The sequence below is a fragment of the Diaphorina citri genome, unplaced genomic scaffold, assembly GCF_000475195.1.
Source record: "Diaphorina citri unplaced genomic scaffold, Diaci psyllid genome assembly version 1.1 scaffold518, whole genome shotgun sequence".
Classification (NCBI taxonomy): domain Eukaryota; kingdom Metazoa; phylum Arthropoda; class Insecta; order Hemiptera; family Psyllidae; genus Diaphorina; species Diaphorina citri.
This window is the reverse complement of record NW_007377952.1, coordinates 1-22635: the sequence shown is the minus strand read 5'-3', so window position 1 is coordinate 22635 and position 22635 is coordinate 1. Positions and strand designations below refer to the sequence as shown.

Here is a 22635-nt window from a genome sequence, read left to right as displayed (position 1 = left end):
TCTTGGGTCGTCACTACGCTATGGTTGAGGGTCGGCTACTCGGAACTCCGTTCTGGACGCCTAATACTTACATTCAGGAAAGCCTGTGGGAGTAGGTCAGTAGGTAACTGTCCCTAAAATTTTGCACACGAGTGAAGTTCATACAACATTTTCATTACATAGAAGGAACAAAAGTAAAAATTCTAGTGCAAAAGTAAATTAATTCTACTAAGTCTAGTTGATATGAGAATTATGTACCTATAAGGAACTAAGTAGGTAGGTAGATAGGTACCTGGTCCAAAATGACATACCTACCTAGGTACCTATTTTGTAGGTATTAAAATATCTATCTTAATATTGTAAACTACAGTAATTGAAGAGGCACAAGTATGGTCACATTAGTGAATAAGGGATAGGATAGGACGAAAAATGTAGACAAAAATTAAAGTCCAATTTGAATTAAAGCAGTCTCTAAAAGAGGGGGAACATGAGTACCTATTTATAAAAAATACTTATACTTACTTACTACAACCATTTACTTAATTATTATAAACAACAAAGGATAAAAGGCAGAGGTCACTTTTCTTATATAGGTATACCTACTTAAGACCATTGGCCAATGTGATAAAACTTCATAGTTAGTTTTGGAGTTAAGGGAACATTAGTGGAACTTAGGGAGCAAATGGGCAAATAGTCCAAGAACATCAATACTACTCTCTAGACGCCATACAGAACTTCAAACTAATTTTCCTTGATACAATGTTTATTATTTTACTGGTTTAAAAAATAGAATCCGTGTTTTTAGTTTTAGGTATGATAAAATAGGTATGAGATACCTATTTTTTTTTTTTTCCAAAGAATGTAATTTTATTTTGTTCTCTTCAATGACATCAACTAACGTTACAATTTAATAAGAATATATTATGACATTGTGATTTGTATTTTAGTGGATATACCCCAACGTTATGGACTTTCGTCTGTGTTAACGTTGGGGTATGTACGTTGTATGTACATATCCTTTGAAAGTATGAAGTACGTTAGGAAAATAAATGAGATAGGAATAGGAGGCACCTAATTTACTAAAGTTTACGAGTAGCATTATTAGAATACTAAAATGTAGGTATTGGATATACCCCAACGTTATGGACTTTCGTCTGTGTTAACGTTGGGGTATGTACGTTGTATGTACATATCCTTTGAAAGTATGAAGTATGAAGTACGTTAGGAAAATAAATGAGATAGGAATAGGAGGCACCTAATTTACTAAAGTTTACGAGTAGCATTATTAGAATACTAAAATGTAGGTAGGTACTATCTACTTAATTAGGTAGGTTCTATTATAAGCATGGGATACAGGTTCTAAATTGGAAATAAAATAATCAATGCAAAATGATTGGACCACAAAAGGTATAGATTTAATAATTTTCTTTTGGTCCGTCTATCAACCTTCGGAAATGAAAATAAACTGAAAAACGTTGAATCAAGAAACTATCTAATCTAGAGAGCTTATACATAGGTAATCATTTTTACAAATATCTTTCTTTTAAAAAATACATATATAATTTATACTTACTTATTATGTGCTGAGAAAAAATTGAAAGGGTAAAAAAGAAAATCTATGTTCCTACTTGGGTAAATTTCAGAGAACCTGCTGTAGGTGACTTTACAACATTCAGCCACCAGTCATAGCTGTGTACAGTATAAAGTGGTCAGTGGGTGGCCCTACAGCCAATAAAGATAAATATTATTAATTGAAACCTATACCTACATGTATATTATGTAGTCAGTTTAAAAAAATTGTTTACTCTCTGATGTGTTGGGTACTTGAGAACTTATTCTCAGGACTCCCTGTCGTTGCAAAGCAAGGCCGATGTTTCAATGAGTACCTCATGAGGATCAGTACATATTTCATCCGAGTTAGATGTGGCTACCGAAATAGATACAGTGGGTAATCGGTGTGGTGGTCTCTTTCGTTTGGTCTTCGGGGAGTCTTCATCGGATTGATGATTAGCGTAGAACATGCGAGGTAAGTTATCCGCTGAGCATGTCTTCCTGATATTCCCGCTGTGGTTAATGCTGTCCAGTCCTTGAGAGTTCTCAAATGACGGACTGATGTAGATGATGATTAAATCATAAAAAGAGTATAGTTTTACACTGCATTAAGTTCTGAGTACCTATACTTGTTGTACGAGTAGATAAGTACCTAGGTACATTAGGTACCTTGCTTCACAGATTTAAATCATTTAATTAAATACCTTGTTCTTTGAGCTCATAGAGTTTATTGACATTGTGCATATATTATGTTTGAAATATCTACTTTTTATACAAGAATTCTTTAATAGTATATAATGTCCAGGGCCCGATGTCATTAGGGGAAGAGACAAGGGTATGTTGAGTTCTTACACACCTATATTAAGTACCATAGGATACAAAGATAGCTTTAAAACTTGCTAAGAACTTGTTAAATTTGAAACTTGGACGGAATATTAAAGAAAGAAAGTTACTTGAGAATATACAATTGAAACAAAACCATCACCACAGATAAAAGTAGGAATGATGCCTGTAATAGGACCTAGGTTTTAGACTGCCTTGAACGTATATACTACATATTTCAAAAGTTTCTATGGTACTAGGGACAAACAATTCTTGTAAAGCTATATTTTACAGGAAATTTTGAAAGGATTCATCAGGAGCTGTCATTTCTAGTGCCGCCACTACCTACTTGCAATGAACATTAAAAGTACCTACTTTAAAATCACAACCTTGAAAAACCTGAGACCTTGTTGTTACAATATGGTTTATGTAGTAAAGAAAAACATAAAATTTGAATCGTGTACTTTTTTATGAACCAGTTAAATGTTAAATTATTTATTACCCTATGTTTTATTTTTTATTTAATTGTTCAGGTCAGATACTAAATTTTCTACAATATTTCCAAGTTTGAAAAAGATCTGAGATAGATCGATCCCTAGAAAAAATATCTGTTGTTTATCTAAATTTTATCTAACAAATTACAAGATTTAATTAAAAATACCTACTGAAAATATCATTTTCTTCCAGTTCAGCTTTTTTTTAGTCAGTAGGCAAAATATTTCCAACTATAGTTACCTATATCTACTTATTTACCTATACTCTTACGAGTATACTGCATTACTATAGCGTGCTGTTTATTGTACTGATTGAATAAAATTAAGAAAACACAAAGTAATTAAATTACTAATTATAATTACAAATGATTGTCGTGTCGCAACTTTTCTCTCTGTAATTTCTCTTGTAAAATGCAGGTGGAGTGTTATCTAAGTACCTGTTCACTCGCATTAGTAAGTATTAGATACCACAGTATACCTACATGTGTTTATCCAAGTGAAAAAAATCCAAATAATTTTCTTTAAATTAAATCAGAAATTTTCCGAGTTTCTTAAGCCTATTTCCCAAGCTCTCCTATGTGGAAGGACCAGTGTTGTCAGATGGCTTCAGTGAAATTATACTAGATTCGTGCTAAAACTAAAATTATACTAAAATTTGAAAAATTATACTAAATCACTCAAAACGACCGCGGACCGCGAAATTCAAAAAAATCTTAGTACTTTTGGTCCATGGAAGTTAAGCAACGTCGAGCGTGGTTAGTAATTGGACGGGTGACCGTCTGGGACCTACTCTCACGACGTGATGTTGGCCTTTCCCAGAGAGAAATGTAGGCCAGAAAGTACTTGCCACTTGATATGCCACTTTGATTTTTTGACAGAAGTTAATAAGTTAATTGTTAAAGTTTAAACTTTGATCACTTTGAAGTTTGAATTTTGATCACTTTCACTTTGATGTTTTCCTTTCTTTCCAGAGAAATTATCAGTCAAATCATCTGAGCGGAACTTTGTTACCATAGGATTATTTTTAACCCCCGAAACTAACAAAATCCACTAGGGGAAAAAAAATTACAATATAGGTAATCCACCGGTCGCTGCGGAAAAAAAGGTTTTTTCCCTCATGATAGATTCTTACAAATTATACCAAAAATTATACTAAAAAAAATCTAAAAAATTCCGATACTAAAAATTATACTAACAGGTTCAAATTATACTAGATCTAGTATAAATTATACTGATCTGTCAACACTGCCCCTCAGAGACCCCTTTTTGTTGAAAAATGAACAACATTGAAGTCAAATCGAAATTTCAAACAATACAACCAACAGGAGACAAATACACCTAACTCCTCTTCACCTTGGTGGGTGAAGGTAGGTAAATGAGTGCATTTTTTGGGTGCTTTTACTTCTACTGACTTTGCTTTGATTGCCTAAGTTTGAAAAATTAAATTGTGATGGTGAAAGTAAGAATTAAGAGTGGATGAGACGTGTAAAGTGGTAGATACTGTGTTCAGACAACAAAATAGGGTGATTTCTGTGAGTTAAACATAGAAATACCTAAGTACCTACTTAATATTAAATACATCTAATCTAACTTATAATGTAAAAACTTACCTACCTACTCCCTAAGTACCTAAATTACCAAAAACCTTGATTATTAGGTACTAAAGTACCCTGTTCTTATATACCTACTTACCTACCTACCTATACTTATAATGTTATACTCTATGATATATTTATGTAGATACCTACCTACTAGGTACATAAGTACCTACATATGTATAGGCATGTGTATTATACCTAGAGGGATTAAAAGATTTACGTGAGGTTAATTCCCCAGCACAAGTCCCTAATACCTAGCTTTTAGCAATATTTACAACATACATAATTAATACACAATAGTGCGTTTTGCAACATCATAGGTTCATAGGATATTGAAATGCATTGACCATTTGGCATACAATAAAAACAGATGGATTAGCAGATAATAAATTAATTACGTACAGAATGAGAAATAATCGGCTTACAGTAAATCAGCTAATGACAGATCAGAGAAAAGGGAAAATTGTAATGAAATAAATACTCTAACGACAGATTAGAGAAGAGAGGGACAAAATGAAATAGGTACTCTAAGTTAGTACCTCCTGTTATAAATCGTAATTAATCATGTACACATCAATTATGTACTTAATTTATAGGTACCGTCCTAACTACTAACTAGATACCTAACTTTACTAACAATGTGGGGGCACGAGCAAGTGAGGTGGGTGATATCAATGTGAGGAGTCAGGTAACCTTATCCCCAAACGGAGGGTAAAACTTCCGTCATAGAAGACCTTTTTTTAGAGGTTTGACAGAGGGAACTGTAACTGCTTGGGTCTTATCGAAGTGAGGTGGGTGATATCAATGTGAGGAGTCAGGTAACCTTATCCCCAAACGGAGGGTAAAACTTCCGTCATAGAAGACCTTTTTTTTAGAGGTTTGACAGAGGGAACTGTAACTGCTTGGGTCTTATCATCCCGAAATTGAAGCGAGAAGGAAGACAGGATAGGAGGAAAGCCAGCCGTTCCGAGAACGTTATCCCATCAGGATAAAATCCGCCCCGGGCGGGAACCGAACCCGCGGCCTAGCGCTTACAAGGCAGACACGCCACCAACCAAGCTAACTAGGATGGCTATAGAAGACCTTAACAGTTATACAGAGCCATCAGGATAAAATCCGCCCCGGGCGGGAACCGAACCCGCGGCCTAGCGCTTACAAGGCAGACACGCCACCAACCAAGCTAACTAGGCTGGCTATAGAAGACCTTAACAGTTATACAGACGTAAAGGTCACACGTAAAGGTGTGTTCACACATAGTCGACGGTCGTCGATCGATATGAATTAATTGAGAATCGATGTGGATCGGCGGTCGTCCACTATGTGGTCGTCCACCTTAATGGAGAGACGCTTTTTTTTTCAAAGTCCCTATCACTGTGTTTAAAGTCGTGCTATACGTCGCTTGTAGTAAGGCACAACTTAATGTAGTGATATCTGACAGTGTACCCCTAGTCTGAGGGTAATAAAGCGCGTGTACCACTGTATAATATATTATCCTATAAGTAGTACGATTGTACATGACGAATTCATGAGCATACAAAAATTCAAGTATCTTCCATCGCCACATCGATGATGGAAAGGGGAGCTAATTATAATTATGGGATGGAGTTGTTCCCTTCACGTGCCTTTGCCTTTCGTCCTTCCATCCACACACACACAAACTTATGTAAGTAGGTACCTATTCAATTTGTGAGGAAAAATTATTTTCAAAGCGAGGAGCATTTTTTCCCCCTGCTCTTTACACGGGGCGCTGATAAGGAAGTGCAGTAGGTACTTTACAGGGTAAAATGAAGAGGGGAAGGAGAAGGGAAAAAGAAAGAGAGCATTTTTTCCCCCTGCTCTTTACACGGGGCGCTGATAAGGAAGTGCAGTAGGTACTTTACAGGGTAAAATGAAGAGGGGAAGGAGAAGAGAAAAAGAAAGAGAGGAAGAGGAAGAAGAAGAAGAAGAAGAAGAAGAAGCAGAAAGATGTATATAAATAATAAATAGAACATGTTAGAAATCGTGAAGGTTTTAGGGTTACTGCAATGACCCCGCAAACATTACTTAAACATTTTTTATTCAGAATACACATTTGCGCCTTTGCGTTCCTTCCTTATTCCCTGGGCTTTAGTATGGGAAGAGAGAGATAGAGAGAGGGGGGAGAGAGAGAGAGAGGAAGAGGGAAAGAGGGAGGGTGGAAGGAAGAGTTTTTCTATAAATTTGAGACCCGCCTAAATACAGTCATTCCGAAAATGTGTCATTTGTTTCTCCGAGGCGAACTTTTGGCAAACTTTGTTCCAACACTTTGGGCGTTCGGGGGAGAGTGAGGAATCGAGGGCGTCTCAGGATCTCGCCCTTTTGGACGTGCATCTTGGAAAGTCTAGACAAGTGCAGTGTGCACTACTGATTAGACGACATTAATAAAAGAGAATCATTCCCAAAGGGGATTAAGCTAAAGAGCGCAACCTCAAAAGGGACATACACTTCACATTTGCTTTATGAAGTTATCTCACAGGAGGTAAAAAGATACTCCGTGAGATCTACCAAAATTACCAGAGAGCTTTGTACCGAATTGTAACAAAATAAGACAAACTTCAAAAAATATGGTAGAAAAATTAAAAAGCTCATCCCTAAAGGGAATTCAGCTGAAAATAAATGTTACAGAGTCACACACATTTGAACTCTGTCATTAGAACGGAAAATAAAGATTGAATTTTCGACCTTTTACAGTTATTTTACGGAGTTTTGACCTCGGATTTGGATTTTTCCCAACTTTTTACATAGGAATCGACCATTTATTTATAACTTTTACCCATTTGCAACTGCTCCATTGATGCTTCTTTTGTGCTTAATGTTGTTCAATTGCTCTAATCTCCCTGGTTGTATGGATTTTGATATCACAAGAGGCTCGCTCTCGCTCATCGGGGGTCCCCGGTTCAATTCCCGGCCAGTCGAAGCTTTTTTCGGCTTAGTAATGGCCATACAATGTGTTCTTATTCAACCTCATGAGGATAACTGAAGAGTAGCTACTCAGTTGGCTAGGATGACTGGTCTACCTAAATTCTACTCCCTAACAGGGTCACGTCACTCCCATTTTGCAAAGTTGAGTGAACAAACGAATCTTTCACAAATAAATAAAGTAAATTCACCTTCACTATCGCAATCATCCTGTGAACATTATTGTTAACACCTTATTTTTTACAAAGAAGAAGAAGAAGAACAAGAAGAAGAAGAAGAAGAAGAAGAAGAAGAAGAGAGAGAGAAAAAAAAAAAAACACGCCGAGCGTGTTTCTTATGTATTTTACAACCTGATAACACCTCGTTTGACATGAACATTAATTTCTGTGTCTCGGGAGAAATATTTGTTTTGAAGTCACACCTTTCTGATTACAAGACCACTAGAGTACCGCCAGTGAATTCTTTCTATGGTCCTTTCTTTTTTTTTCTCCGTATTTTATGACTCTCAGACCAGGTCTGACAGTCTGAATCTGACAGTTGATGGGCATCTAGATAAAAAGAGAGAAGAGGAAGACAGACAGAGAGAGAGGAAAAGAGAGAGAGAAAGGAAGAGGAAGAGAGAGAGAGAGAGGAAGAGAGAGAGAGAAGAGGAAGAGCGAGAGAGTAAAAAGGGGGCGAGTATTTAGTGCCGTTCCCATCTCATGTATGTACCTACACCACTGAAGTAAATAAAGAATATATTAGAAAGAGAGAAAAAGAATGAGGGAGAGAGAGAGAGAGAGAGAAAGATAGAGAGAGTAACATCTACACAAACATTATCATAGACCACTAAAGCGGGGAATATATTAGAAAGAAAGAGAGAGAAATAAGAGGGAGGGAGAGAGCATGAGGTAAAAACAAAGAGAGACAGAGAGAGCATGAGGAAAAGAGGAAGAGAGAGAGAGAGACAGAGATATTTTCAATTTTTCACTTAGGCAGGTACAATATTTTTGTTTCGGTATGTGTGGAAGTGAGATGGGAAATGCAGAAAGTCAAAGTGAGAGAAAGAGATAGAGTTAGAGCTGTGGGAGCGAGTGAGAGAGGAATAGAGCAAGCTTTTGATTTTGAAAGAGTTCGTAGGAGAGAGAGAGAGTTTTGTTTTGGAATATGTGAGAGTGAGATGGGAAATGCATGGGAATGAAGTGAGAGAAGGAGATAGAGTTAGAGGGAGCGAGCGAGAGGGCAATACAGAAAGAGAGGAGAGAGAGAAAGAGAGAGCTACAGAGAACTGAAGAGAGAGAAGAAAATAGAGTGAGAGAGGAATAGAGAAGAGAGAGATAGTGAGAGCTAGTGAAAGAAGAGAGAGAGAGAGAGAGAGAGAGAGAGAGAGCGGAGAGAGAGAAAGAGAGAGTAATACCTACAGACAACAGAAGTGAGAGAGGAATACAGAAAGAGGAAGAGAGCTGTAGAGTTAGAGAGAGCGAGTGAGAGAGAAATAGATAGGAGAGAGAGAGAGAGAGGGTAATAGAGAAGAGAGGAGAGAGAGAGCTTCTTCAGTTTAAGAGAAAAGAGAGGGAAAATGATAGTGAAAGAGTGAGTTAATGTGTTTTTAACCCATTCGAACCCAAATGTCTCATTTGAGTTTAGACTTGGGACATGGGACCCAAACGAACCTTCAAGGTTTCCCGTAAGGGTTCTTATTGGAGTAAGTTCTACAGTTCAATAACCCACTAGTGACGTGGGTTGGGCCAAACTGAGGGGTGTTGGTTACCGTGTTGGACTTTTATTGTTAGTTCGCGGATTTCGCGATTATGTTCGCGGATTTCGCGATTATGTTCGCGGATTTCGCGATTATGTTCGCGGATTTGGAGATTATGTTCGCGGATTTGGCGATTATGTTCGCGGGTTTCGCGATTATTTTCGCGGATTTCGCAATTATGTTCGCGGATTTCGCGATTATGTTCGCGGATTTCGCGATTATGTTCGCGGATTTGGCGATTTTGTTCGCGGATTTGGCGATTATGGTCGCGGATTTGGCGATTTTGTTCGCGGATTTTGCGATTATGTTCGCGGATTTGGCAATTATGTTCGCGGATTCGCGTCCCGAATCGACATTTTGGATATTTGGCAAGCCTAATTATAGGTATCATACCTACCTATTGATATGTATAGGTCATTTTGCTAGGAGGGACACCCCTCAGCAGTGTTGTCAGATGGCTTCAGTGAAATTATACTAGATTCGTGCTAAAATTATACTAAAATTTAAACAATTATACTAAATCACTCAAAACGACCGCGGACCGCGAAATTCAAAAAATCTTAGTACTTTTGGTCCATGGAAGTTAAGCAACGTCGAGCGTGAGGTGTGATGGGTGTGGTGTGTGTGGGGGGGAGTGTATTTGTGTGTGTGTGGTGGTCCCGTACAAAGGACGGGTCAACCACTAGTTATACATAATGTAATACCTACGTAGGAACATCAGTAGTATATGGTGCAATACAACTCCCATTAGAATGGGTTGTTTGTACAGATGTCCATTTTCACGACTACAAAATTGAAACCCATAATATACATACCTAATACGTATGTAGCCTTCAGGGAGTGTGAGGGTCTGATAGGAACGATTTTTCAAACCCATTTGTACCTACTCCTTACCTGGTATTCTCTCCCTCCCTCTCCTCTTTGAGTTTTGAAGAGAGATCAAAAATTGTGAAATGAAGGTCGAAAGGAAAGGTGAGAGAGATAGAAAGAGAAGAGAAGAGGAGGGAGAGAGAAAGGCGTGGGAGGGGACCGATTGAGTTGATAAGAAGAAAGAAATTGAAGGGCCTTGAAGGGAAAGCCGTTAAAAGAAAAAGAATCGAAATCACCATCTTGGGTGATTTTAAAATAATTTTACAAAGAAGAAAGAAATTGAAGGGCCTTGAAGGGAAAGCCGTTAAAAAAAAGAATCGAAATCACCATCTTGGGTGATTTTAAAATAATTTTACTACTGATGTTTTGGTGAACTGAATAACTGAGAAAAAAGGGCCTGAAAAGAACGATCGAGCCCAGAATTTGATTAGAAAATTTCTTATAGATATAGGGACAGTGCATAGGCATGTAGAAGAAGAAAGAAATTGAAGGGCCTTGAAGGGAAAGCCGTTAAAAAAAAGAATCGAAATCACCATCTTGGGTGATTTTAAAATAATTTTGTTACTGATGTTTTGGTGAACTGAATAACTGAGAAAAAAGGGCCTTAAAAGAACGATCGAGCCCAGAATTTGATTAGAAAATTTCTTTTAAGTCTCTAATAGATATAGGGACAGTGCATAGGCATGTATAACACTGACAAACAAAATAATTACTTAATCAAATGCAAAAAAAAGGTCTACACTTTGCATTCTCAGAAGTTCAAAGGGCTTTGAACCTTTGTTCTTTTATCTCATACCTACCTAATGGAAAAACGGATGGAAAATAGAAAGGAGAAATTCAATTTATTTAGTGAACTCGTTTTAGTATTGTTTCTTTGTCCCTTTTGCCCGGCTTATTTGGTATAACGATCTTGTAGGCTCATATCTCATAGGCTACCTAATGGAAAAACGGATGGAAAATAGAAAGGAGAAATTCAATTTATTTAGTCAACTCGTTTTAGTATTGTTTCTTTGTCCCTTTTGCCCGGCTTATTTGGTATAACGAGCTTGTAGGCTCATATCTCATAGGTAGTCTACCTAATGGAAAAACGGATGGAAAATAGAAAGGAGAAATTCAATTTATTTAGTCAACTCGTTTTAGTATTGTTTCTTTGTCCCTTTCGCCAGGCTTATTTGGTATAACGAGCTTGTAGGCTCATACTCGTATCTCATAGGTAGGTAGGTACCTATCCTCTATTTCTGGGTCCTTAAAAACCAGCAACAAATTGTTGCAGAAACAGCTTTTCCTGTTGTACGGTACCTACACAGTACACAATCTCATTTCTTCTTCTTTTCCAACTGTTTATTAAAGTTGACATTTTGATATGTTGTGCAACTCTAAATAATGCTATTATCCGGATAACTCGAGTATTATATGGAACAAATACTAGACAAACAATATCATCTTACAAGACAGATAGTCCAAGAGGGTATACCTATAGTCACCCGTGCTTTCCTATCCTGTAGGATGATGTAACCTACTAAACTTACAAGACAGATAGTATCCAAGAGGGTACCTATAGTCACCCGTGCTTTCCTATCCTGTAGGATGATGTAACCTACTAAACTCCGGATAACTCGAGTATTATATGGAACAAATACTAGACAAACAATATCATCTTACAAGACAGATAATATCCAAGAGGGTATACCTATAGTCACCCGTGCTTTCCTATCCTGTAGGATGATGTAACCTACTAAACTTTTTTTCGCACAGGATTTTTCTAATAAGGTCAAAAGTTAAGTGACAAAGTTTCAAGATTCGTTTATATTGTTCAAGAGGTCGAGATTTTTCTGGGCAAGTTTTCGTTTTTATTTTGGAAAAAATAATAGGGTACCTATCTGAAAATAGCCCCCAAGAAACAAGAAAAACTTTCTTTCGCCAGCCTAGTAATTTAACAATATCTCGGGAACGGTATAAGCTAGAGACTTGAAATTTGGTATGTAGTTCACAAATTTGACAAGGATACAGCACAAAACGTTTGGTTGAGATGGTTGCTGCGCTTGGCGGTATTTTGACCGCTTTTGGACAGATTTCGACCGTTTTTTTTGGCCAAAACCGTTTTTTGAGATGGTTGCTGCGCTTGGCGGTATTTTGACCGCTTTTGGACAGATTTCGACCGTTTTTTGGCGGTTTTCAGCTATAGCTACAAAAGGTATTTTGACCGCTTTTGGACAGATTTCGACCGTTTTTTTGGCGGTTTTCAGCTATAGCGACAAAACGGTTAGAGATTTTGTAAAAGTTAGGATACTCAAATAAGCATCATTCAATAGGATAAGGAAAGTCGTGTGATGTTCACACCAGATTTTTTACTTTCAGCATTACGAGGATACATAGGAGGCCCAGCCAGGAGCGATGGAACGTCGAATGCACCAGTTTTCGATGGATCATTAAAGCAACGTTGCACGTGTTCATTATAGGAGATAAACTATTGGAGAGAGAGTGAGGGCGGGCGAGTGAGGGAAAGAGAGAGGGAGAGAGAGAGAGGGAGAGGGAGGGAGAGAGAGGGAGAGAGAGAGGGGGGGAAAGGAAAGTGAGGAATAATTCAAGATTATATACACGTACTTACGGATACCTACCTTCCCTTCGTACATAAATAGATGTAGATGGCGGAATTGACCCGATGCTTGCCCCGGGATGCCATCATGAAAGCCGACTTGGAGTGCCAGTCTATTGAATCATTGAGGTCGCACCTGTGAAGGTAACGCTGCAACAGAACAAACCAGAATTTCTGCTAGATACTTTCATATTGCACAATTTGTAGAGGAGACATTGATCCCTCTGAAAATGTGTTATATGAGTGAGAACGGCTGGCTTCCTTCTCTCTTCAATTTCGGGACGATAAGACCATAGCAGTTACAGTTCCCTCTGTCAAACCTTTTAAAAGAAAAAAAAATCGTGTCAAAGTGGCTCCTAGTTCCTTGTTCCCTTTTTGGTCTTGTCTACAAAATAAGTCCACAAAAAGTTAATTAGGATTGAGGGAAATAACACTTTTCAATACGAGAAAAGATAAGCGCACCTACTCCACGTAGGAATAGGTTCAAAATAATGTAATTTTTTGTCGTATACTCGTACATGGGTACGTGAAATGTGAAATATTTAAATTGAAATTCATTTATGGAATTATTTTTCTCCACAAAACTTTTTCCATTATTGTTTCTGTCAAGTTATTTTTCCTCGTCTTTTCTATACAACTTCATAAGATAACGAATTTTTTTTTGGAGGGAGAGGGATGAGATATTGTTAACTTTTTTTGCAGACTTTAGACGAAAAAAAATTGTAAAGCCCTCAAAGCTTTATACTTACATTTTCTCCCGTGCTTCGCCGTTTTCCCTGCACCGTGCAAAATCAGCAAAACCCAGGAGAAAATTGACATAAATTTGGTAAGTCAAAAGTTTCATAGGTCAAAATATCTTTGTAAACTGGAGCTTTTATTAATACTTACGTAGGTATAGATACTTTTATTGTTTAAAAAATGTTGCTATTTATTTCTGTCCAATTGAGACCATCATAATTCAGAATTAAATTTAAGGAAGGAGGGGGTCACAACTGTGAATGGGTATTGAATGAGTTAACATTGATGACTGAATGTGCCAAATTACGTGGGTAGATAGGCACACTTGGACCAAAAAGCGCTGTAGCGCTCCACCCCACCTAAAGTCGAAATACAAGAGCTATTATAATACTCACCCTGTACCCTTACAGGGTCTGAATAAATATCAGATAACTAAATTGAGTCAAAATTACACCCCCATGTTGCGCCACAGGCACACTTGTCTTAGAAAATCACGAAAGAAAAACCAAGGAAAAGTGTCTGCGATGTAAACAAGAGCGTTTATTTATTTATCATTAAGTTGTCCCACTGATGTTTAAACCGAAATGCAAAAGCTCTGCCCACCACATAGATATCGGGACGTTGCATGTTATTCTCCAGATAGGAACAGTCATACGGGATGGTCAATCTGGTAACTTGGTCAATCTGGTCATCGGGATGGTCAATCTGGTTAGCACTTCTTCCTCTTTCTTCACTCCTCACTATCCTCCTCTTCTTTATCGTCTTAAAAAAAAAAAAAATTAGGTATTTACATAGGTCATAGCTAGGAATATAACATTGTAATAGTTAGTACAGGGTAAATCCCGTTTATTGTATAAATAAATAAATAAATTGTCTATATGTTGCTTATGTTAGGTGATCTACTAGTTTAAAGTTTTCCTGTGATTCTACTTAATAACATTATAAATAACTCATATATACGTCATATTAAGATGTAGGTAAGTAATAATAATAATTAAAAAGTTAAAATACTTAATCAAATGCAAAAAAAAGGTCTACACTTTGCATTCTCAGAAGTTCAAAGGGCTTTGAACCTTTGTTCTTTTATCTCATACCTACCTAATGGAAAAACGGATGGAAAATAGAAAGGAGAAATTCAATTTATTTAGTGAACTCGTTTTAGTATTGTTTCTTTGTCCCTTTTGCCCGGCTTATTTGGTATAACGATCTTGTAGGCTCATATCTCATAGGTAGGTATTAGGTACCTATTTGTACCTATCTTCTATTTCTGGGTCCTTAAAAACCAGCAACAAATTGTTGCAGAAACAGCTTTTCCTGTTGTACGGTACCTACACAGTACACAATCTCATTTCTTCTTCTTTTCCAACTGTTTATTAAAGTTGACATTTTGATATGTTGTGCAACTCTAAATAATGCTATTATCCGGATAACTCGAGTATTATATGGAACAAATACTAGACAAACAATATCATCTTACAAGACAGATAGTATCCAAGAGGGTACCTATAGTCACCCGTGCTTTCCTATCCTGTAGGATGATGTAACCTACTAAACTTTTTTTCGCACAGGATTTTTCTAATAAGGTCAAAAGTTAAGTGACAAAGTTTCAAGATTCGTTTATATTGTTCAAGAGGTCGAGATTTTTCTGGGCAAGTTTTCGTTTTTATTTTGGAAAAAATAATAGGGTACCTATCTGAAAATAGCCCCCAAGAAATAAGAAAAACTTTCTTTCGCCAGCCTAGTTAGCTTAGTTAGTAGTGCGTCTGCCTTGTAAGCCCTAGGCCGCGGGTTCGATTCCTGCCCGGGGCGGATTTTATCCTGATGGGATAATGTTCGTTCTCAGAACGGCTGGCTTCCTTCTCTCTTCAATTTCGGGACGATAAGACCATAGCAGTTACAGTTCCCTCTGTCAAACCTTTTAAAAGAAAAGAAAAGAAAAAAAAAATCGTGTCAAAGTGGTTCCTAGTTCCTTGTTCCCTTTTTGGTCTTGTCTACAAAATAAGTCCACAAAAAGTTAATTAGGATTGAGGGAAATAACACTTTTCAATACGAGAAAAGATAAGCGCACCTACTCCACGTAGGAATAGGTTCAAAATAATCGTAATTTTTTGTCGTATACTCGTACATGGGTACGTGAAATGTGAATTTTTTAAATCGAAATTCATTTATGGAATTATTTTTCTCCACAAAACTTTTTCCATTATTGTTTCTGTCAAGTTATTTTTCCTCGTCTTTTCTATACAACTTCATAAGATAACGAAATTTTTTTGGAGGGAGAGGTATGAGATATTGTTAACTTTTTTTCCAGACTTTAGACGAAAAAAATTTGTAAAGCCCTCAAAGCTTTATACCTACATTTTCTCCCGTGCTTCGCTGTTTTCCCTGCACCGTGCAAAATCAGCAAAACCCAGGAGAAAATTGACATAAATTTGGTAAGTAAGTCAAAAGTTTCATAGGTCAAAATATCTTTGTAAACTGGAGCTTTTATTAATACTTACGTAGGTATAGGTACTTTTATTGTTTGAAAAATGTTGCTATTTATTTCTGTCCAATTGAGACCATCATAATTCAGAATTAAATTTAAGGAAGGAGGGGGTCACAACTGTGAATGGGTATTGAATGAGTTAACATTGATGACTGAATGTGCCAAATTACGTGGGTAGATAGGCACACTTGGACCAAAAAGCGCTGTAGCGCTCCACCCCACCTAAAGTCAAAATACAAGAGCTATTATAATACTCACCCTGTACCCTTACAGGGTCTGAATAAATATCAGATAACTAAATTGAGTCAAAATTACACCCCCATGTTGCGCCACAGGCACACTTGTCTTAGAAAATCACGAAAGAAAAACCAAGGAAAAGTGTCTGCGATGTAAACAAGAGCGTTTATTTATTTTTCATTAAGTTGTCCCACTGATGTATTAACCGCAATGCAAAAGCTCTGCCCACCACACAGATATCGGGACGTTGCATGTTATTCTCCAGATAGGAACAGTCATACGGGATGGTCAATCTGGTAACTTGTTCAATCTGGTAACTTGTTCAATCTGGTAACTTGTTCAATCTGGTAACTTGTCTGCGATGTAAACAAGAGCGTTTATTTATTTTTCATTAAGTTGTCCCACTGATGTATTAACCGCAATGCAAAAGCTCTGCCCACCACATAGATATCGGGACGTTGCATGTTATTCTCCAGATAGGAACAGTCATACGGGATGGTCAATCTGGTAACTTGGTCAATCTGGTCATCGGGATGGTCAATCTGGTTAGCACTTCTTCCTCTTTCTTCACTCCTCACTATCCTCCTCTTCTTTATCGTCTTAAAAAAAAAAACGTGTTAATCTTTCATTTGGAATTGGAGTTAATCTCTCATCTACGTATGCTACACAAAGAAGATATTTCAGATAATAATAACAACCTATGTACATTTAGGTATTTAGCTACGATGACTTTGAGTTGAGTAGGTAGGTATTAGCACTTGAAACTCAAGGGATTAATGCTTAAAGGTACACCTAGCGTGTTAATCTTTCATTTGGAATTGGAGTTAATCTCTCATCTACGTATGCTACACAAAGAAGATATTTCAGATAATAATAACAACCTACATTTAGGTATTTAGCTACGATGACTTTGAGTTGAGTAGGTAGGTATTAGCACTTGAAACTCAAGGGATTAATGCTTAAAGGTATACCTAGGTTGTTGTTGTTGCAGCTACGATGACTTTGAGTTGAGTAGGTAGGTATTAGCACTTGAAACTCAAGGGATTAATGCTTAAAGGTACACCTAGGTTGTTGTTGTTGTTGTTGTTGCTTTTTTTCTGTTACCAAACAACTTACATTCTAGCCATTTATTTTTCCTGGCTAAATTTTACAGCAAGAAAAATCTCAAATAGTAATCCTAAAAAATGAACCACCCCCTGTTTCTTCTCCAACAACTTACATTCTAGCCATTTATTTTTCCTGGCTAAATTTTACAGCAAGAAAAATCTCAAATAGTAATCCTAAAAAATGAACCACCACCCCCTGTTTCTTCTTCTTGAATCAATGTAGCATGTGGCCCGTATACACATGGAAGTTGGAAACCCCTGGTATAGGGTATATAATAGGTATAGTGGACGTACTTGTATTACCTATAAAGCAGGCATAATGGCAATGATGATGACTCCTAAAAGTACCCAAGTATCTGCAATAAGCTACATATCTAGCTGTTTATAGGTAGCTCATAGCTCATAGTAGGTTGAAACAAATATTAGGTGGCAAAAAGCTGCTCCTCAACAATGGAACCCACTCTTTGTTCAAATCCGAGTCCATATGTCCATTTCGACTTGTTAAGTTTAACACAGAAAATACAAGAAATAAAAGTACCCATCAAGTACATCTAGAGATAATAATTTTATTACCATGAATAAAAGTTAATGGTCGAAAACTTATTGACAAAACGAGAACTGTGTCATGATGATGTTAGCAATTATTTTTACGACAAAGAATTATAATGACAAAGTCTGTTTTGTTATTTGCAAGTTTGATGGCATGAAATTTGCATTTCTCCAGATTTGTTCTTCATTATAATTAAATTTGCATTTTCAGTTTTATCCCAGAGTTTGTTCGGAACCTTTAGCTCCGATGAGAATAGCACATTTAGAGTGACAAAGTCAGCATTTTAGCAAGATGGATGGTGGTATTACTTATTGTGTGACCAAATAGGATGGATGAGAGGGGGAGAAAAGGGAGTTTCCTCCCCCTCTCTCCCATCTTATCCGTTAATATTACAATGGAATAAGGCCATAGTAAAAAGGGAAACGAGATTTTCGACAAAAACGAAAAGTCACGAATTTGTCCCTAATCAATCAGTGGGAGAAGAAGGAGAGCTATTTCAGGATATTTCATCAACAGGACAGAAGTCCCAGAGTTTGTTCGGAACCTTTAGCTCCGATGAGAATAGCACATTTAGAGTGACAAAGTCAGCATTTTAGCAAGATGGATGGTGGTATTACTTATTGTGTGACCAAATAGGATGGATGAGAGGGGGAGAAAAGGGAGTTTCCTCCCCCTCTCTCCCATCTTATCCGTTAATATTACAATGGAATAAGGCCATAGTGAAAAGGGAAACGAGATTTTCGACAAAAACGAAAAGTCACGAATTTGTCCCTAATCAATCAGTGGGAGAAGAAGGAGAGCTATTTCAGGATATTTCATCAACAGGACAGAAGTCACAGAAGTTAGTAGATATACCTTTCATAATAATGGCCTATGTTGGTAGGACATATCGACTAATCAATTTAAGTTTCCCAAATTGCTGACGTAGAAATAATTGCCTCCCTTTCTCCGTTCTCCCTAGGAGGCCGAAGTCACCCATCACGGAGCAGGATAGTGAACATCAAATCCTTTGATGTTCGTAACTTGGTATCCCATTGTTATGGGATATGGGTTATCTTAATTCAAATTTCAATTATGGAAATGAAAATTGAGGTTAAAATATGTCATGATAGAGGACTCACATCTATGAAGAAGGAGAGCTATTTCAGGATATTTCATCAACAGGACAGAAGTTAGTAGATATACCTTTCATAATAATGGCCTATGTTGGTAGGATGGTAGGACATATCGACTAATCAATTTAAGTTTCCCAAATTGCTGACGTAGAAATAATTGCCTCCCTTTCTCCGTTCTCCCTAGGAGGCCGAAGTCACCCATCACGGAGCAGGACGGTGAACATCAAATCCTTTGATGTTCGTAACTTGGTATCCCATTGTTATGGGATGTGGGTTATCTTAATTCAAATTTCAATTATGGAAACGAAAATTGAGAATTGAGCCTATGTTGGTAGGACATATCGACTAATCAATTTAAGTTTCCCAAATTGCTGACGTAGAAATAATTGCCTCCCTTTCTCCGTTCTCCCAAGGAGGCCGAAGTCACCCATCACGGAGCAGGATAGTGAACATCAAATCCTTTGATGTTCGTAACGTGGTATCCCATTGTTATGGGATGTGGGTTATCTTAATTCAAATTTCAATTATGGAAACGAAAATTGAGAATTGAGGTTAAAATATGTATTGAGAACTGAGGTTTAGGAGGAATTGGATATATATGTAGATACGTTAAAGGTTAGGCTGCTGGGGCAATGAGACTTGTTAGGCCCTTTCGACTAGTAGATATTGTTGTTAGGTACTTCACAGAGATTCATGAATTCTGACCAAATGAACCTTTGAGTAAGTAGGTGTGTACAAAAGTATATGAAATTTTGCTCATCATGAAATGCACATTTTTCTTCTTTTTTATTTATAAAATAAGATTTCTGAAGAACATTATGTTTTACACGTCATGCATTCAAAATTTCAATAGATGGATGTCTCATTGAAAATCAAGAAATTAGGTAGAAAAGAAACTGTGTAGAAATGGGAAATTCTTTTTTTTTTATTACTTTTTTGAGGAGTAGTTACCTCTACTAGTTACACAATATTAGAGCTATTTTATCAGGAATTTCGGTCTCGGACTCTGTGGAAAAGGACAAAACTTACTTGTGAACAGCAGAAATTGGTTCCGCCTGGATTCTGACATCCGTTTCCTACAGAGCAGGCTCCTGTTCCTGGTACTTTGAGCTGAGTGTCCTTGTAGTCAGGCTGGTAGGGGATGAGCATCCTGATCTTACCCCATCGGTTGAAGAACAGGATGATGGCTCCCACCCAAACACAGAGAACTATCACTACGATGGTCACTTCTACACCACGAACCTGGAAATGGTTGTCAAAAATGAAGGACGTGAAAGTGGTGGTTATTCCACGAAAAGGCTAATAGATGAAAATTTACTAACCATAAAAGATAAAAGCCTTGGATCAGGAATACTCGATAAATCAGATCCATTAGATCCACCACTACGTCTCATGTTACAATGTTGAGAAAATAATGAGAGGGAAGAAAAGAAAAGAGAAAATTGGAGAAAAATGAGAAGAAAAGTGTCTTGTTGCTCCTCAAATTGCTCTATTTGGCATTAAGGTGGGCGTTACGCGTCACATAATGATGATATTATTGTTCATGAGAAGGCAACTCTAAAGGAGATTAAGTCGAGATAATAAGAAGGTCGCCCAATTTGGTGTTTGTGTATCGAGAAATGAGGGGACGAAAATATCCTGAAGGATAATCTAAACGAGGGGATGTACACGTAAGCCATGATCTTCTAAGAATTATTAGAAGAAATTCTTGGAAAAATGGAATTTGTATGTACTTTATCAGATGGAAGTTATGAAACTTGAAAAACGGGAAGTATACCTATACCTCCTTTCTTATACTTACCTGCTTACTGTTGAAAACCCTCATAGGGTTCTGGGTATAATCCTATTTTAAGTATACAAAAATAGTAATACTGACGAATGAACCAATCTTGAATCACTTTAATGCGAGCACAAGGGAGAATTCATAAGAATGTTAAGAGGGATTCAATAATATTTATGTACATATCTCGATACCTACATGTATAATACCACGAGGAAATACATTAGGGGATTCTGAAGGAGCAAGTAAATGTCAAAGGAAGAGACAATTTGAGAAAAAGAAAAACATGTAGATAAGAAGGAAGAAGAAGACGACAAGTACATAAGATAAGTAAAAGTAAAAGGAGAAGCAGGTAGGTTCGTAAAAAGAAACGGGAAAATGTATATTGAAGTACCCATGAGTATGTATATTTTAAAGTGGATTCGATGAAAAAAGCTAAAAATTCCATGCAACATCTGAAATCAGATTGTTTGTTCTTTTACATATTTCCGAGGTATTTTCAAAAATCCGATTATTTTTATGAAACAAAACTTTGAAAAAGTTGGAAATTGAATCTTTCTAAATTCTTGTAAAAAAAAAAAAGTGTACGGGATGCGCGCGAACGTCAAGAGTTCAAAGCACCGTCCGGCCTATATTAACTTACCAAAGAGAGTTCGAAAGACGACAAGATTACTTCTAAATTTCTTGGTACTATTGTTTATCGTGACAACTGCTGCCACCGTGACTTGATACTGGGTGTCCGGAATTAGATTGCTCAATGTTACTGACTCAGTGTTGCCCGCTATTACTGCCACCACCCTGTAACTGTCCAATATAGCAAATGTAGAATAGAGGAATAGAACCTTTCAAAATAGGAGAGTTCTTGGTTTCTGTCCCTCATCAGACACTTATAGTTTGAATAAATCAGTTGTAAGATTTCCCTTGCTGAATAGTTATTTACACCTTTCTAAATATCTACCTCAAATGTCTTTAGATACGTTACTCTAATAAACTCTAATGGCTCTAATAAATCCTACTTATTTCATTATTTGCCTTCTAACTGGAGTATTCATTTAGTTATTTACACCTTTCTAAATATCTACCTCAAATGTCTTTAGATACGTTACTCTAATAAACTCTAATGGCTCTAATAAATCCTACTACTTATTTCATTATTTGCCTTCTAACTGGAGTATTCATCAATATTCAGTTATCCTTATTAGTGGATGTGTTAATTATTTTCCCACAGAAAATAGTGGATGTGTCATTTTCCCCATTTTCTCAAAGCAAATAGTGGATGTGCCATTTCCCCCATTTTGTCTCAGAAAATAGTGGATGTGTCATTCTTCCTTCACTTAAGACTCTTTAGAGAGGGAGAGAAGCATAAGTGCCATACTGAAAGTAGTTTTTGTCCTCAGGACTCCCTTCGTACTTACAGCTAACGTATTCTGTATTCTCTTAAGGACCCTCTGTGCCTGTCTAGATTATATTCATATTCATACTTAAGATATGAGTACGACAAACTTAAATTAAAACGTATGAGAAAAAAAACACTCTCAGAAACATTCTTCTCTTTTTTAGTTTTTAAACAGGAGTTTTCAAGATAATGCAATTTTGAGCACAGTAGGTTCTTGGATGAGTGACCATCCGTTCCAGGATGTGGTGCTGAATTTTTTCCGGCCCAAATTGACCACGGTCAATTTTGATAAAAAAACTTGATTAAGGCCATCTTTCTCTGAGGGCCGTATTCAGGATTTCGTCAAGGGGGGGTGTTGGAGAATTCTGACTCAATCTTCAAGAACAAAATTCTTCAAAAAGAGTTTAGAAGTCTCCTTGGAAGGCTCAAATTTTCCAATAGGGGAGTTTTCAAGATAATGCAATTTTGAGCACAGTAGGTTCTTGGATGAGTGACCATCCGTTCCAGGATGTGGTGCTGAATTTTTTCCGACCCAAATTGACCACGGTCAATTTTGATAAAAAAATTGATTAAGGCCATCTTTCTCTGAGGGCCGTATTCAGGATTTCGTCAAGGGGGGGTGTTGGATGCTCCAAGTTTTCGG

At 37.1% G+C, this 22635-nt stretch overlaps 1 protein-coding gene across 1 annotated transcript; it reads right to left on the bottom strand.

Annotated features, from left to right (window-relative positions):
* Nucleotides 1-1175: 1175 nt before the first annotated feature.
* On the bottom strand, nucleotides 1176-21438 carry LOC103509654 (the record flags this gene model as incomplete). Its single annotated transcript, XM_008474279.3, has 5 exons — nucleotides 1176-2093; nucleotides 12631-12735; nucleotides 19846-20058; nucleotides 20795-20829; nucleotides 21240-21438. Coding segments are annotated over 5 exons (828 nt in total), but the record flags the coding sequence as incomplete, so codon positions are not given.
* Nucleotides 21439-22635: the final 1197 nt, after the last annotated feature.